Source organism: Cyanistes caeruleus, chromosome 35, assembly GCF_971803275.1.
Source record: "Cyanistes caeruleus chromosome 35, bCyaCae1.hap1.1, whole genome shotgun sequence".
Taxonomy (NCBI): Eukaryota; Metazoa; Chordata; class Aves; order Passeriformes; family Paridae; genus Cyanistes; species Cyanistes caeruleus.
This window is the reverse complement of record NC_141736.1, coordinates 505448-522648: the sequence shown is the minus strand read 5'-3', so window position 1 is coordinate 522648 and position 17201 is coordinate 505448. Positions and strand designations below refer to the sequence as shown.

General features: G+C 55.3%; 1 protein-coding gene across 1 annotated transcript in view; it reads left to right on the top strand.

The window, feature by feature from the left end:
- The window catches only part of DNMT1 (DNA methyltransferase 1), a 29315-nt gene that overhangs the window by 3484 nt on the left and 8630 nt on the right, over positions 1–17201 (top strand). The window contains exons 7-27 of the mRNA XM_086871218.1: positions 405–445; positions 558–609; positions 950–1033; positions 1127–1236; positions 1314–1432; positions 1512–1604; positions 2456–2607; positions 5117–5304; positions 6090–6279; positions 7163–7260; positions 7855–8002; positions 8494–8609; positions 8837–9038; positions 9620–9753; positions 9865–10038; positions 11113–11334; positions 11941–12133; positions 12952–13042; positions 13847–13978; positions 14911–15193; positions 16453–16594. Coding sequence (XP_086727344.1) covers positions 405–445; positions 558–609; positions 950–1033; positions 1127–1236; positions 1314–1432; positions 1512–1604; positions 2456–2607; positions 5117–5304; positions 6090–6279; positions 7163–7260; positions 7855–8002; positions 8494–8609; positions 8837–9038; positions 9620–9753; positions 9865–10038; positions 11113–11334; positions 11941–12133; positions 12952–13042; positions 13847–13978; positions 14911–15193; positions 16453–16594 — 2964 coding nt within the window. The remainder of the gene's footprint in view (positions 1–404; positions 446–557; positions 610–949; positions 1034–1126; positions 1237–1313; positions 1433–1511; positions 1605–2455; positions 2608–5116; positions 5305–6089; positions 6280–7162; positions 7261–7854; positions 8003–8493; positions 8610–8836; positions 9039–9619; positions 9754–9864; positions 10039–11112; positions 11335–11940; positions 12134–12951; positions 13043–13846; positions 13979–14910; positions 15194–16452; positions 16595–17201) is intronic.

The window sequence follows — 17201 nt, the reverse complement described above, 5'->3', positions numbered from 1 at the left end:
GGGATTTTGGTCATTTCCAACATCCCAGACCTGTCCTGGGTCGTTTTTGGGGTGATTTCCCGGGATTTTGATCAGTGCTGACACCCCAGAACCCTCCTTGGGTCGTTTTTGGGGTGATTTCCCGGGATTTTGATCAGTGCTGACACCCCAGAACCCTCCTTGGCTCATTTTTGGGGTGATTTCCTGGGATTTTGATCAGTGCTGACACCCCAGAACCCTCCTTGGCTCATTTTTGGGGTGATTTCCTGGGATTTTGATCAGTGCTGACACCCCAGAACCCTCCTTGGCTCATTTTTGGGGTGATTTCCCAGGATTTTGATCTGCTGTGGCAAATCCTGGCACTTTGCTCACCCTGGGATTGTTTTTTCCCGCTCCTTTTCCCATTTCTTTGTCTTTTTCCCCAGGACCAAGAGGAGAAGAGGATGAAGATGGAAACCAAAGACGGGTGAGGAGCGCGGGGACGTTCCCGGCCGGCGCCGCGTCCCGGTGACGGCGACGGTGACACCGATGACGTCACTGCCCCGTCCTCACCCCAGGATTTAACTTTTCCCTCCCAGGTTGGAAATCAAAGACGAAATCCCTCAGGTTAAAATCACCGCTCCTGCTAAAGTGAGTTCCTTCCTCATTCCAGCTTTTTACTTTTTTTGGGGATTTTTTAATTCCTTAAAATCCGGAATTTTGGGGGGTTTTTGGGATGAGTCCCGAAATTATTTTGGGATTATTCCCAAGGGTGGATTATCCCACGTTCAGCTCCCCAGAACCAAACAGGTTCTGAGGGGAAACCACGGATTTTGCTGAAATCTGGGATAATCCCGGGAATAATCCCAGGAATAATTCCGGGAATAATCCTGGGGATAATTCCAGGAATAATTCCAGGAATAATCCCGGGAATAATCCCGGGAATAATTCCGGGAAAATCTGACCCTCCCTCCCCTCCCCTCTCCCGCAGACCACCCCCCCAAAATGCCTCGACTGCCGGCAGTACCTGGACGACCCCGACCTCAAATTCTTCCAAGGGGACCCCGACGACGCCGTAAGGGATCCGAACCCTCCTTCCCGAGCTCGGGAAGAGCGGGAACATCCCTTAATCCCGGTTTTTTATGGAATCTCCCCCCTCCAAACGCAGCTGGAGGAGCCGGAGATGCTGACGGACGAGCGCTTGTCCATCTTCGACGCCAACGAGGACGGCTTCGAGAGCTACGAGGACCTCCCCCAGCACAAAGTCACCTCCTTCAGGTGAGATCCCGGCGGGATTCCCTCCGGAATCCCCTCCGGAACGGCGTCCCACGCCCTCCCCGTCCCCTCCCCGGCAGCGTCTACGACAAGAGGGGACATCTGTGTCCCTTCGACACCGGCCTCATCGAGAGGAACATCGAGCTCTACTTCAGCGGCGTCGTCAAACCCATCTACGACGACAACCCCTGCCTGGACGGTGAGGAAACGCCCGGAATTCCGGGGAAATCCGGGATCCCCGCCCGGGAATTGCTCCGGATTTGGTTTTGGCTCTGCAGGTGGGGTGAGAGCCAAGAAGTTGGGGCCCATCAACGCCTGGTGGATCACGGGCTTCGACGGCGGCGAGAAGGCGCTGATCGGCTTCAGCACGGGTCAGGAGGGGCTTGGGGGGACTTTGGGAACTTTTTAGGGGTTTTCCCCTTTTTTTTTCCCTTCTCCTTTCTTCTCCTTTTTCCTCTTTTTCTCCTTTTCTTTCTCATTTTTCCTTTCCATTTTCCCTTTTTCTCTTTTCTCTTGTTTTTCTTTTTCTTTTCCCTGTTTTGGTTTTTTTTTCATTTTTTTTCCCTTTTTTTGTCCATTTTTTCTTCTCTTTTCCTTTTCCCTTTTTCCTCCTTTTCCCTGCTCTTTTCCCTTTATTTTTTTCTCCTCTTTCTTTCCTCTCTTTCTTATTTTTTCTCACCTTCCCCCTCTTTTTTTCCTTTATTTTTGCTTCCTCTTTTCTCCTCTTTTCCTTTTTTCCATTTTTTCTTTTTCTTCCTTTTTTTTCCTTTTTTCTTCTTTTTTGCTTTTTTTCCTTTTTTCTTCTTTTTTCCATTTTTTTCTTCTTTTTTTTCTTTTTTATGTCTTTCTTTTTTTCCTTTTTTTTTCATTTTTTTCCTTTTTATTTCCTTTTTTCCTTCATTTTTTTCCTTCTTTTTTCCTTCTTTTTTCATTTTTTCCTTCTTTTTTTCCTTTTTTCCTTTTTTTTTTCCTTTTCCTTTTCCTTTTCCTTTTCCTTTTCCTTTTCCTTTTCCTTTTCCTTTTCCTTTCCCTTTCCCTTTCCCTTTCCCTTTCCCCTTTCCCTTTCCCTTTCCCTTTTCCTTTCCCTTTTCCCTTTCCCTTTCCCTTTCTCTCTTCCTCCCCTTCCCCTCTCTCCCCTCTCCTCCCCCACCCTCCCCCCGCCCGTTTTTTCCCAATTCCCACCGTTCCCACCCCAATTCCGGTGGTTTTGGGGCCGTTCCAGCCTTTGCCGACTACATCCTGATGGAGCCGAGCGAGGAGTACGCGCCCACCTTCGCGCTGATGCAGGAGAAGATCTACATGAGCAAGATCGTGGTGGAGTTCCTGCAGAACAACCGCCACGTCAGCTACGAGGACCTGCTCAACAAGATCGAGGTGACGCTGCCGACGTGCTGGCACCTCATGGTGGCACTGCATCATGGTGTCACCTTCTTGTGGTGTCACCTTGTGGTGGCACTTCATCATGGTGGCACCTCATGGTGGCACTTCATCATGGTGTCACTTCATCATGGTGTCACTTCATCATGGTGTCACCTCATGGTGGCACTTCATCATGGTGTCACTTCATCATGGTGGCACTTCATCATGGTGGCACCTCATGGTGGCACTTCATCATGGTGTCACTTCATCATGGTGTCACTTTCTTGTGGTGTCACCTTGTGGTGGCACTTCATCATGGTGGCACTTCATCATGGTGTCACCTTGTGGTGTCACCTTGTGGTGGCACTTCATCATGGTGTCACCTCCTCATGGTGGTACCTCATGGTGTCGCCTCATGGTGGCACCTCCGCGTGGTGGCACCTCGTGGTGGCACTTCATCATGGTGTCACTTCATCATGGTGTCACCTTCCTGTGGTGTCACCTCGTGGTGGCACTTCATCATGGTGGCACCTCATGGTGGCACTTCATCATGGTGTCACTTCATCATGGTGTCACCTTCCTGTGGTGTCACCTCGTGGTGTCATCTTCTCATGGGTGGTGGTGATGGGGCCCATGGGTTGAACATGTTGGATCTCCCAACCCATTCCCAACCCATCCCATTCCCAAATCATTCCCAAATCATTCCCAACCCATTCTCAAACCATTCCCAACCCATTCCCATCCCATTCCCAACCCATTCCCAACCCATTCCCAAACCAAACCATTCCCAACCCATTCCCCACCCATTCCCAAACCAAACCATTCCCAACCCATTCCCAAATCATTCCCAACCCATTCCCCACCCATTCCCAAACCATTCCCAACCCATTCCCAAACCATTCCCAAACCATTCCCAACCCATTCCCAACCCATTCCCAACCCATTCCCAAACCATTCCCAAACCATTCCCAACCCATTCCCAACCCATTCCCAACCCATTCCCAACCCATTCCCAACCCATTCCCAACCCATTCCCAACCCATTCCCAAACCATTCCCAAATCATTCCCAACCCATTCCCAAACCAAACCATTCTCAACCCATTCCCAAATCATTCCCAACCCATTCCCAAACCATTCCCAACCCATTCCCAACCCATTCCCAAATCATTCCCAACCCATTCCCAAACCATTCCCAACCCATTCCCAACCCATTCCCAACCCATTCCCAACCCATTCCCAACCCATTCCCAAACCAACCCATTCCCAACCCATTCCCCACCCATTCCCAACCCATTCCCAACCCATTCCCCACCCATTCCCAACCCATTCCCAACCCATTCCCAACCCATTCCCAAACCAAACCATTCCCAACCCATTCCCAAATCATTCCCAACCCATTCCCAAATCATTCCCAACCCATTCCCAACCCATTCCCAACCCATTCCCAACCCATTCCCAAACCAAACCATTCCCAACCCATTCCCAACCCATTCCCAAACCATTCCCAACCCATTCCCAAACCAAACCATTCCCAACCCATTCCCAACCCATTCCCAAACCAAACCATTCCCAACCCATTCCCAACCCATTCCCAACCCATCCCATTCCCAACCCATTCCCAACCCAACCCATTCCCAACCCATTCCCAACCCATTCCCAACCCATTCCCAACCCAACCCATTCCCAACCCATTCCCATCCCATTCCCCACCCATTCCCAACCCATTCCCAAACCAAACCATTCCCAACCCATTCCCAAATCATTCCCAACCCATTCCCAAATCATTCCCAACCCATTCCCAACCCATTCCCAACCCATTCCCAACCCATTCCCAACCCATTCCCAACCCATTCCCAACCCAACCCATTCCCAACCCATTCCCAACCCATTCCCAAACCAAACCATTCCCAACCCATTCCCAAACCATTCCCAACCCATTCCCAACCCATTCCCAACCCATTCCCAACCCATTCCCAACCCATCCCATTCCTATCCCATTCCCAAACCATTCCCAACCCATTCCCAAACCATTCCCAACCCATCCCATTCCCATCCCGTTCCCAACCCATTCCCAACCCATTCCCAACCCAACCCATTCCCAACCCATCCCATTCCCATCCCGTTCCCAACCCATTCCCAACCCAACCCATTCCCAACCCGTTCCCATCCCGTTCCCATCCCGTTCCCAACCCATTCCCATCCCATTCCCAACCCATTCCCAACCCATCCCATTCCTAACCCAACCCATTCCCAACCCAAACCATTCCCAACCCATTCCTAACCCATTCCCAACCCAGTCTCAACCCATTCCCATCCCGTTCCCAACCCATTCCCATCCCATTCCCAACCCATTCCCAACCCGTTCCCATCCCATTCCCATCCCGTTCCCAACCCGTTCCCATCCCATTCCCATCCCATTCCCATCCCGTTCCCAACCCGTTCCCATCCCGTTCCCAACCCATTTCCATCCCATTCCCAACCCGTTCCCATCCCGTTCCCAACCCGTTCCCATCCCGTTCCCAGACCACGGTGCCGCCGGCCGGGCTGAACTTCAACCGTTTCACCGAGGACTCTCTGCTGCGGCACGCGCAGTTCGTGGTGGAGCAGGTGGAGAGCTACGACGAGGCCGGCGACAGCGACGAGCCCCCGGTGCTCATCACGCCCTGCATGAGGGACCTCATCAAGCTGGCCGGCGTCACCCTGGGCAAGAGGTGAGCTTTGGGGGTAAAAACCCCGAAATCGGGAAAATCCCGCCAAAATCCGGCGAGGGTTTGGGTTTTGGTGGCTGAATTTGGGGAAATTTCACCCAAATTTGGGGTTTTTTTGGCCAGTGGGAGGATCTTGTGGAGGTGGATGGGGTCACTGTGGGTGGGTGGGTGTAAAAAACCCAAAATCGGGAGAATTTCAACAAAATTTGGGATGTGAAGTGTTAAAAATAAAAGGATTTGCCCAAAATTTAGGAGGGTTTAGGCTCAGTGGTTCCAAATTCAGGGAAATTTGCCCAAATTTGGGGAGGGTTTGGGTTCTGTGGCTGTGAAATTGGGAGAATTTGGGAAAATTGGGAAAATCTTTCCGAAACCACAAAGACGCTTCAAAAACTGGGAGAATCCTCCAAAAATCACCAAAACTCCTCCCAAAACTGGGAGAATCCTCCAAAAATCACCAAAACTCCTCCCAAAACTGGGAGAATCCTCCAAAAATCACCAAAACCTCTCCAAAAATGGGGAGAATCCTCCAAAAATCACCAAAACCCCTCCAAAAATGGGGAGCATTCTCCAAAAATCACCAAAACCTCTCCAAAAATGGGGAGAATCCTCCAAAAATCACCAAAACCCACCAAGACCTTCCCAAAATCGGTCAAAGCCAAACCCGCTGCTGCTCCCAAGGGGGAAGGACCCTGGGTTGGACCCACCAAAACCCATCCAGACCTTCTGGAGACCCCAGGCAGCAGCTGCCGGGGGTCCCGCGGGCGCTGAGCGCTGTCCCCGTGCCGCAGGCGAGCCGTGCGGCGCCAGGCCATCCGGCACCCCACGCGCATCGACAAGGACAAGGGTCCCACCAAGGCCACCACCACCAAGCTGGTGTACCTCATCTTCGACACCTTCTTCTCGGAGCAGATCGAGAAGGACGAGCGCGAGGAGGACAAGGAGAACGCCACCAAGCGCCGGCGCTGCGGCGTCTGCGAGGTGACCGAGGGTCGCCGGCAGCGCCCGGCCCCCTCTCGGGATGCGGTTGTGGGGTGGGGGTGGCTGTGGGTGGTTGGTGTTGGATGGTCTCCAGTCTTGGTGGACATCAGTGCCATGGGTTGGGTTGGTGTTGGAGGGTTTTCCAGTCTTGGTCATCGTCAGCTTCGATGTCCTGGGTTGGGTTGGGTTGGTGTTGGTGGACATCACCATGGGTTGGGTCGTTGATCTTGGAGGGTCTCCTGTCTTGGTGGACATCAGTGCCATGGGTTGGTTGGGTTGGTGTTGGTGGACATCAACCATGGGTTGGGTTGTTGGTCTTGGAAGGTCTTCCAGTCTTGGTGGACATCAGTGCCATGGGTTGGGCTGGTTGATTTTGGAGGGTCTCCAGTCTTGGTGGACATCAGTGCCATGGGTTGGGTTGATCTTGGAGGGTTTTCCAGTCTTGGTCATCGTCAGCTTTGATGTCCTGGGTTGGGTTGGGTTGGTGTTGGTGGACATCACCATGGGTTGGGTCGTTGATCTTGGAGGGTCTCGTGTCTTGGTGGACATCAGTGCCATGGGGTGGTTTGGTTGGTGTTGGTGGACATCAACCATGGGTTGGGTTGGGTTGATCTTGGAGAACTTTTCCAGCCTGGATCAACCAATCCCGACCTCCCATCCCATGGGGCCCTCCCAGCAGAACCTGGGGAGCGTTCCTGGTGTCACCGGTGTCCCCAGGGAGTATTCCTGGTGTCCCTGGTGTCACCAGGGAACGTTCCCGGTGTTCCTGGTGTCCCTGGGGAGTGTTCCTGGTGTCACCAGTGTCCCTGGGGAGCGTTCCCGGTGTCACCGGTGTCCCTGGGGAGCGTTCCCGGTGTCACCGGTGTCCCGTGTCCCGTGCCAGGTGTGCCAGCAGCCCGAGTGTGGCAAGTGCAAGGCGTGCCAGAACATGGTCAAGTTCGGGGGCAGCGGCCGCAGCAAGCAGGCGTGTCTGCAGAGGAGGTGGGTGGCCCTGTCCCCTGTGGCCCTGTCCCCTGTGTCCCTGTCCCCAAAACCTCCCTGTCCCCAAACCCCTGCCCTGTCCCCAAACCCTCCTGTCCCTGTCCCCAAACCCCCCTGTCCCTGTCCCCAAATCCTGTGTCCCTGTCTCTGTCGCTGTCCCCAAACCCCCCTGTCCCCTGTGTCCTTGTCCCTGTCCCCAAACCCCCCTGTCCCCAAACCCCTGTCCCCAAACCCCCTGTCCCTGTCCCCAAACCCCCTGTCCCTGTCCCCAAACCCCCCTGTCCCCAAACCCCTGTCCCCAAACCCTGTGTCCCTGTCCCCAAACCCCCCTGTCCCCAAACCCCCCTGTCCCCAAACCCCGCTGTCCCCAAAACTCCCCTGTTCCTGTCCCCTGTGTCCCTGTCCCTGTCCCCAAACCCTGTGTCCCTGTCTCTGTCCCCAAACCCTGTGTCCCTGTCTCTGTCCCTGTCCCCAAACCCCCCTGTCCCCTGTGTCCCTGTCCCCAGACCCCCCTGTCCCCATCCCTGAGTCCCCGGTGTCACCCCCGGTGCCGCCCCCGGTGCCACCCCTGGTGCCACCCCCGGTGCCACCCAGGTGTCCCAACCTGGCGGTGCGGGAGGCGGACGAGGACGAGGAGGTGGATGACAACATCCCCGAGATGCCCTCGCCCAAGAAGATGCTGCAGGGCCGCAAGAAGAAGCAGAACAAGAGCCGGATCTGCTGGGTCGGGGAGCCCGTCAAGGTGAGGCACCTGCGCAGGTGAGGGGCTGGGGAAGGTGAGGGGCCTGGGGAGGTGAGGGGACCTGGAAAGGTGAGGGGACCTGGAAAGGTGAGGGAACCCATCCAGGTGAGGAACCCATCCAGGTGAGGAACCCATCCAGGTGAGGAACCCATCCAGGTGAGGGCCCCATCCAGGTGAGGGGACACATCAAGGTGAGGGAACCTGGAAAGGTGAGAAGGACCTGGAAAGGTGAGAGAACCCATCCAGGTGAGGGCCCCATCCAGGTGAAGGTCCCATCCAGGTGAGGGGACCCATCCAGGTGAGGGTCCCATCCAGGTGAGGAACCCATCCAGGTGAAGGTCCCATCCAGGTGAGGGGACCCATCCAGGTGAGGGTCCCATCCAGGTGAGGAACCCATCCAGGTGAAGGTCCCATCCAGGTGAGGAACCCATCCAGGTGAAGGTCCCATCCAGGTGAGGCCGGTACCTGTAACCGCGCCCGTGTCCCGGCAGAGCGATGGCAAGAAGGATTATTACCAACGCGTCTGCATCGACTCCGAGACCCTGGAGGTCGGCGACTGCGTGTCCGTGAGCCCCGACGACCCCACCAAGCCCCTCTACCTGGCCAGGTGGGTTCTCCATTCTCCTGTGGGGCTGGGGACATCCCCACCGATCCCCTCTACCTGGCCAGGTGGGTTCTCCTGTGGGTTTGGGGACATCCCTGATGATCCCACCAGGCCAGGTAGGTTCTCCCGTGGGTTTGGGGACATCCCTGATGATCCCACCAGGCCAGGTGGGTTCTCCCGTGGGTTTGGGGACACGGCGCCGTCCCCTCTCACGCCGCGGTGCCCCTCAGGGTGACGGCCATGTGGGAGGACAGCGGTGGCCAGATGTTCCACGCCCACTGGTTCTGCCCGGGCTCGGACACCGTCCTGGGGGCCACCTCGGACCCTCTGGAGCTGTTCCTGGTGGACGAGTGCGAGGACATGCAGCTGTCCTACATCCACGGCAAGGTCAACGTCATCTACAAGGCACCCTCGGACAACTGGGCCATGGAGGTGGGGACGGCGCCGCGGGGTCGGGTCAGCGCGGTCAGAGTGGTCCATCCCGGTCCATCCCTGTCCATCCCGGTCCATCCTTGTCCATCCCGGTCCATCCCGGTCCATCCCAGTCCATCCCCGTCCATCCCGGTCCATCCCGGTCCATCTTGCTCCATCCTGCTCCAACCTGGTCCATCCTGGTCCATCCTTGTCCATCCTTGTCCATCTTGGTCCATCCTTGTCCATCCTGGTCCATCCTTGTCCATCCCGGTCCATCCTGGTCCATCCCTGTCCATCTTGGTCCATCCTTGTCCATCCTGGTCCATCCTGCTCCATCCTGGTGGTCCACCCTTGTCCACCCTTGTCCACCCTTGTCCATCCTTGTCCATCCTGGTCCATCCTGGTCCATCCTGGTCCATCCTGCTGGTCCATCCTGGTGGTCCATCCTGGTCCATCCTGGTCCATCCTGGTCCATCCCGGTCCATCCTGGTCCATCCTGCTCCATCCTGGTGGTCCATCCTGGTCCACCCTTGTCCATCCTTGTCCATCCCGGTCCATCCTGGTCCATCCCGGTCCATCCTGGTGCTTCTGGCCCTCAGGGCGGCCTGGACACGGAGATCAAGATGGTGGAGGACGACGGGAGGACCTACTTCTACCAGATGTGGTACGACCAGGAGTACGCGCGCTTCGAGAGCCCGCCCGGCGCGCGCCCCACCGAGGACAACAAGTACAAGTCAGTTTTCGGGGTGGGAACCTCGGAGGTTCTTCCCATCTCCAAAAAAAAACAAAACCCCCAAAACCCCAGGTGGTTTTTTTGGAGGAGAACCTGGTGGATCTCCGGCAGGTTCTGCATGAGCTGCGCGCGCCTGGACGAGGTGAGGCACAAGGAGATCCCCAAGGTGGCCGAGCCGCTGGAGGAGGCCGACGGGAAGATGTTCTACGCCGTGGCCACCAAGAACGGCGTCCAGTACCGCGTCGGGGACGGCGTCTACCTGCTGCCGGAGGCCTTCTCCTTCAGGTGGCTTTGGGAATCGCGGCTTCCGGGCGGGATTTTGGGGAAAATTTGGGAAATCTCACCCAAAAGTGGAGCCACCTTGAATTTGTGGAATTTCAGCGTGGAAACGAGCCCGGTGTGGGTTTGGGGATGTTTGGTGGTGTCTCTGATCCCGGTGTTTGGGGGGGAGCTGGAGGTTGGGAATTGCAGGATGGAAGAGTTGGAGTTGGGAGATCCATCCAAGGTCCTGAGGTCCAAATTCTAACCCGGTTTTGGGGGGAAAAATTGGAATTATGGAATTAAGGCTCTAAAACTTTTCCAAGGTCCCTCAATTCCAAACTTTCACCCAATTTTTGGTGGAAAAATTGGAATTACGGAATTGTAGGACCCATTAAGGTTCAAAAACTTCTCCAAGATCCCTCAGTTCCAAACCTTCCCCCAACTTCTGACAAAAAAATTGGAATCAGGGCTGGAAAACCCCTCCAAGACCCCTCAATTCCAAACCTTCACCCAACTTTTGGTGGAAAAATTGGAATTATGGAACTGTAGAACCAATCAAGGTTTAAAAACCCCTCCAAGATCCCTCAATTCCAAACCTTCACCCAATTTTTGGTGGAAAAATTGGAATTATGGAACTGTAGAACCAATCAAGGTTTAAAAACCCCTCCAAGATCCCTCAATTCCAAACCTTCACCCAACTTTTGGTGGAAAAATTGGAATTATGGAACTGTAGGACCAATCAAGGTTCAAAAACCCCTCCAAGATCCCTCAATTCCAAACCTTCACCCAATTTTTGGTGGAAAAATTGGAATTATGGAACTGTAGAACCAATCAAGGTTCAAAAACCCCTCCAAGACCCCTCAATTCCAAACCTTCACCCAACTTTTGGTGGAAAAATTGGAATTATGGAACTGTAGGACCACTCAAGGTTCAAAAACCCCTCCAAGATCCCTCAATTCCAAACCTTCACCCAACTTTTGGTGGACAAACCAAACTCAAAGCTGGAAAACCCCTCCAAGACCTCCCCACCTGCCCCCTGCACCGCCCCGCTCTCCCCATCCCGACGTTCCGGGGCCGCTCTTCCCGCTTTTCCCCCAGCGTGAAGCCGGCCAGCCCGGCCAAGAGGCCCAAGAAGGAGGCGGTGGACGAGGAGCTTCACCCCGAGCACTACCGGAAGTACTCGGAGTACATCAAGGGCAGCAACCTGGACGCGCCCGACCCCTTCCGCGTGGGCCGCATCAAGAGCATCTTCTGCAGCCTGCGCGGCAACGGCAAACCCAACGAGGCCGACATCAAGCTGGCCATCTACAAGTTCTACAGGTGCCTCCAGGAGGTCCAAATCCCCGGAGTTTGGGCGGGGTTGGGAAGGTTTGGAGGTGGTGGTGGGACCAGGGTGGGGTTTGGTGGCACGAATCGGTGGAGGGTCTCGGTCGCTTTGGCGGTTTGGGTGGTTCTTGTTGGGTCTGGTTCTTGTTGGGTCTGGTTCTTGTTGGACCTGGTGAGGATCTGTTTCTTGTTGGACCTGGTTCTTGTTGGACATCTTTGGATGTTTTGAGATGTTTTTGGACATCTTGAGGCATCTTTGGACATTTTGAGATGTTTTTGGACGTTTCTGGACATCTTTGGATGTTTTGGGAGATCTTTGGACATTTTTGAGACATTTTTGGACATTTCTGGACATCTTTAGATGTTTTGGGAGATCTTTGGACGTTTTTGGACATTTTTGGACGTTTTGAGACGTTTTTGAGATGTTTCTGGACATCTTTGGACTCCTCAATCTCCTTCAAATCCCTTTCTCCTCAACCCCACCTCCTCTCCCCCTCCATCCCACCCAAACCCACCAAGACGAGCCGAGTTTTGATTTATTTTCTTTAAAAAAAACTCCGATTTTTTTCCCAATCCCAACGTTTTTTTGGGAATTCCCAGGCCCGAGAACACCCACAAGTCCACCAAGGCCAGCTACCACGCCGACATCAACCTGCTCTACTGGAGCGACGAGGAGACCACGGTGGAGTTCCGGGCGGTGCAGGGCCGCTGCTCCGTGGTCTACGGCGAGGACCTGACCGAGAGCATCCAGGACTACTCGGCCGGGGGCCCCGACCGCTTCTACTTCCTGGAGGTGAGGGAACGGGGGGCTCCAGGGGGGTGGTCCCGAGGGTCTGGAGATCCCCCAGGGGTGAGGGGAAGGTGGGGTTGTCCATGGAGGGGTTGGATTTGGGGCCAATTCCAGGATTTTGGGGAGTAAGGTTTGGATACTGGAGTGGGTTTTGAAGGATCTGGATGATCTCCTGAGGTTCTGGATGAGCTCCTGAGGTTCTGGATGAGTTCCTGAGGTTCTGGATGAGTTCTTGGAGGTCTGGATGAGCTCCTGAGGTTCTGGAGACCCCAGGGGTGAGGGGAAGGTGGGGTTGTCCATGGAGGGGTTGGATTTGGGGCCAATTCCAGGATTTTTGGAATGAATTTTGGGTACTGGAGTAGGTTTTGAAGGATCTGGATGGGTTCCTGGGGGTCTGGATGAGCTCCTGAGGTTCTGGATGAGTTCTTGGAGGTCTGGATGAGCTCCCGAGGGTCTGGAGACCCCAGGGATAAAGGAAGGTTGGGATTTTCCATGGAAGGATTGGATTTGGGGCCGATTCCAGGATTTTAGGATCAAATCTTGGATACTGGAGTGGGTTTTGAAGGATCTGGATGAGTTCTTGGGGATCTGGATTAATTCTTGGAGGTCTGGATGAGTTCTTGGAGGTCTGGATGATCTCCTGAGGTTCTGGATGAGTTCTTGGAGGTTCTGGATGATCTCCTGAGGTTCTGGATTAATTCTTGGAGGTTCTGGATGAGTTTTTGGAGGTTCTGGATGAGTTCCTGGGGGTCTGGATGAGTTCCTGAGGTTCTGGATGAGCTCCTGGGGGTCTGGATGAGTTCCTGGGGTTTTTTTTCCAGGCTTACAACGCCAAAACCAAGAGCTTTGAGGATCCTCCCAACCACGCCCGGAGCTCGGGGAACAAAGGGAAGGGGAAGGGAAAAGGGAAAGGTGAGGCTGGAAAAGGGTGGGAAAAAGGGGCTGGAAAAAAGGTGGAAAAAAGGTGGAAAAGGGTGGGAAAAGGGGCTGGAAAAGGGGCAGGAAAGGGCAGAAAAAGGGTGGGAAAAGGGATGGGAAAAGGGGCAGGAAAGGGTGGGAAAAGGGGCAGGAAAGGGATGGGAAAAGGGGCAGGAAAGGGATGGGAAAAGGGTGGGAAAAGGGTGGAAAAGGGGCTGGAAATGGGTAAAAAAGGGGCGGAAAAGGGTCCGGGAAGTGATGGATTACTGGAGGAGGAAGAACTGGGAATGAGGAGGAGGAAGGAGCAGGGATGAGGAGGAGGAAGAACAGGGAATGAGGAGGAGGAGGAACAGGGGATGAGGATGAAGAACAGGGGATGAGGAGGAGGAAGGAGCAGGAATGAGGATGAAGAAGAACAGGGAACGAGGAGGAAGAACAGGGAATGAGGAGGAGGAAGGAGCAGGAATGAGGAGGAGGAAGGAGCAGGAATGAGGATGAAGAAGAACAGGGAACGAGGAGGAGGAGGAACAGGGAATGAGGATGAAGAACAGGGGATGAGGAGGAGGAAGGAGCAGGAATGAGGATGAAGAACAGGGAATGAGGATGAAGAACAGGGGATGAGGAGGAGGAAGGAGCAGGAACGAGGATGAAGAACAGGGGATGAGGAGGAGGAACAGGGAATGAGGAGGAGGAAGGAGCAGGAATGAGGAGGAGGAAGGAGCAGGAATGAGGAGGAGGAAGGAGCAGGAATGAGGATGAAGAAGCAGCGTGAGCCATGGCTGTCGGGGCCGTTGCCAGGGAAGGGCAAGGGGAAGGCGGCGAGCGCGGAGCAGAGCGAGCAGGAGCCGCAGCGGCTGCAGCTGCCCAAGCTACGGACGCTGGACGTCTTCTCCGGCTGCGGGGGCCTCTCCGAGGGCTTCCACCAGGCAGGTGAGCTCCAGCGGGCAGGTGAGCTCAGCAGGTGAGCTCCAGCGGGCAGGTGAGCTCAGCAGGTGAGCTCCAGCAGGTGAGCTCCTCTAGGTGAGCTCCTCCAGGTGAGCTCCAGCGGGCAGGTGAGCTCAGCAGGTGAGCTCCAGCAGGTGAGCTCCTCTAGGTGAGCTCCTCCAGGTGAGCTCCAGCGGGCAGGTGAGCTCAGCAGGTGAGCTCCTCCAGGTGAGCTCCTCCAGGTGAGTTCAGCAGGTGAGCTCCTCCAGGTGAGCTCCAGCGGGCAGGTGAGCTCCTCCAGGTGAGCTCCAGCGGGCAGGTGAGCTCCAGCGGGCAGGTGAGCTCCAGCGGGCAGGTGAGCTCAGCAGGTGAGCTCCAGCAGGTGAGCTCCAGGTGAGCTTAGCAGGTGAGCTCAGCAGGTGAGCTCCAGCAGGCAGGTGAGCTCCTCCAGGTGAGCTTCAGCAGGTGAGCTCCAGGTGAGCTCAGCAGGTGAGCTCCTTCAGGTGAGCTCCTCCAGGTGAGCTCAGCAGGTGAGCTCCAGCAGGCAGGAGAGCCTGTGTCATTCCTGGTCATTCCCACCCACCCCTGACCATCCCTGACCATTCTCAGTGTCCACCCCTGACCACCCCTGACCATCCCTGACCATCCCTGACCATTCCCACCCATCCCTGACCATTCTCAGTGTCCACCCCTGACCACCCCTGACCACCCCTGACCATCCCTGACCATCCCTGACCATTCCCACCCATCCCTGACCATTCTCAGTGTCCACCCCTGACCGTTGCTGGTCATTCCTGACCATTCCTGACCATTCCTGGTCATTCCTGACCATTCCCACCCCACCCCTGACCATTCCTGGTCATTCCTGACCATTCCTGGTCATTCCTGGTCATTCCTGACCATTCCCACCCCACCCCTGACCACGCCGTGTCCCTCAGGAGTCTCGGAGACGCTCTGGGCCATCGAGATGTGGGAGCCGGCGGCGCAGGCGTTCCGGCTCAACAACCCCGGCACCACGGTGTTCACCGAGGACTGCAACGTCCTCCTCAAGCTGGTGATGGCCGGCGAGAAGACCAACTCCTTGGGCCAGAAGCTGCCCCAGAAGGGCGACGTGGAGATGCTCTGTGGTGGCCCCCCGTGCCAGGGCTTCAGCGGCATGAACCGCTTCAACTCCCGCACCTACTCCAAGTTCAAGAACTCCCTGGTGGTCTCCTTCCTCAGGTGGGCGGGGAGGGGGTGGTGAGATCTTCATCCGGTGTCCTCTGGTGGGCGTGGACCACAGCTGGTGGGTGTGGAGGGGATTTTTGGGATGAGATCTTCATGCACTGTCCCCTGGTGGACATGGACAGGATTTTTGGGATGAGATCCTCATCTGGTGTCTCCTGGTGGGTGTGGAGGGGATTTTTGGGATGAGATCCTCATCTGGTGTCCTCTGGTGGGCATGGACCACACCTGGTGGGTGTGGAGATGATTTTTGGGATGAGATCTTCATCCAGTGTCCCTTGGTGGGCATGGACAGGATTTTTGGGATGAGATCCTCATCTGGTGTCTCCTGGTGGGCGTGGAGATGATTTTTGGGGTGAGATCTTCATCCTGTGTCCTCTCTTTGGTGTGGAGGGGATTTTTGGGATGAGATCTTCATCCTGTGTCCCCTGGTGGGCATGGAGGAGATTTTTGGGATGAGATCCTCATCTGGTGTCCTCTCTCCAGTGTGGAGATGATTTTCTGGTGTCCCCTGGTGGGCGTGGAGATGATTTTTGGGATGAGATCCCAGGATTTTTGGGATGAGATCCTCATCCGGTGTCCCCTGGTGGGCATGGAGGAGATTTTTGGGATGAGATCCTCATCTGGTGTCCCCTCTTCGGTGTGGAGATGATTTTTGGGTGAGATCTTCATCCTGTGTACCCTGGTGGGTGTGGAGAGGATTTTCTGGTGTCTCCTGGTGGGCGTGGACAGGATTTTTGGGATGAGATCTTCATCTGGAGTTCCCTCATTGATCTGCAGAGGATTTTTGGGATGAGATCTTCATCCAGTGTCTCCTCACCAGTGTGGAGGAGATTTTTGGGGTGGGACACCAGACAGGGTCCCCTGGTGGACATGGAGCACACCTGCTGGGTGTGGAGATGGGATGAGATCTTCATCTTTTGGGATGAGATCCTCATCCGGTGTCCCCTGGTGGGCGTGGACCACACCTGGTGGGCGTGGAGATGATTTTTGGGATGAGATCCCAGGATTTTTGGGGTGAGATCCTCATCCGGTGTCCCCTGGTGGGTGTGGAGATGATTTTTGGGATGAGATCCTCATCTGCTGTCCCCTCACCGCTCTGGAGATGATTTTCTGGTGTCCCCTCACCGGTCTGGAGATGTTTTTTGGGGTGGGACACCGGCTGGGGTCCCCTGATGGACATGGACCACACCTGCTGGGTGTGGAGGAGATTTTTGGGGTCCCCCAGCCACGCCCACGTCCGTCTGTCCCCGCAGTTACTGCGATTATTACCGGCCGCGCTTCTTCCTGCTGGAGAACGTCCGGAACTTCGTGTCCTTCAAGAGGTCCATGGTGCTGAAGCTGACCCTGCGCTGCCTGGTGCGCATGGGCTACCAGTGCACCTTCGGGGTGCTCCAGGTACCTTCTCCAGCACCACTTTTGGGGGGAAAAAACCCTTTTTTGGCGCCCCGAGAACGTCGGGGAGGTTCCCAAAGGAGATGTCAGATCCCGGTGGGTTCTCCAAAGTTCCTGGTGGGTTCTCCAGAGCCCCCAGTGGGTTCTCCAAAGTTTCCAGTGGGTTCTCCAAAGTTCCTGGTGGGTTCTCCAAAGTTCCTGGTGGGTTCTCCAAAGTTCCTGATGGGTTCTCCAAAGTTCCTGATGGGTTCTCCAAAGTTCCTGGTGGGTTCTCCAGAGTTCCTGGTGGGTTCTCCAAAGTTCTCAGTGGGTTCTCCAAAGTTCCTGGTGGGTTCTCCAAAGTTCTCAGTGGGTTCTCCAAAGTTCTCAGTGGGTTCTCCAAAGTTCTCAGTGGGTTCTCCAAAGTTCTCAGTGGGTTCTCTGGAGTTCCTGATGGGTTCTCCAGAGTTCCCCATGGGTTCTCCAAAGTTCTCAGTGGGTTCTCCAGAGTTCTCAGTGGGTTCTCCAAAGTTCTCAGTGGGTTCTCCAGAGTTCCCCATGGGTTCTCCAAAGTTCCTGGTGGGTTCTCCAGAGTTCCCCAGTGGGTTCTCCAAAGTTCCTGGTGGGTTCT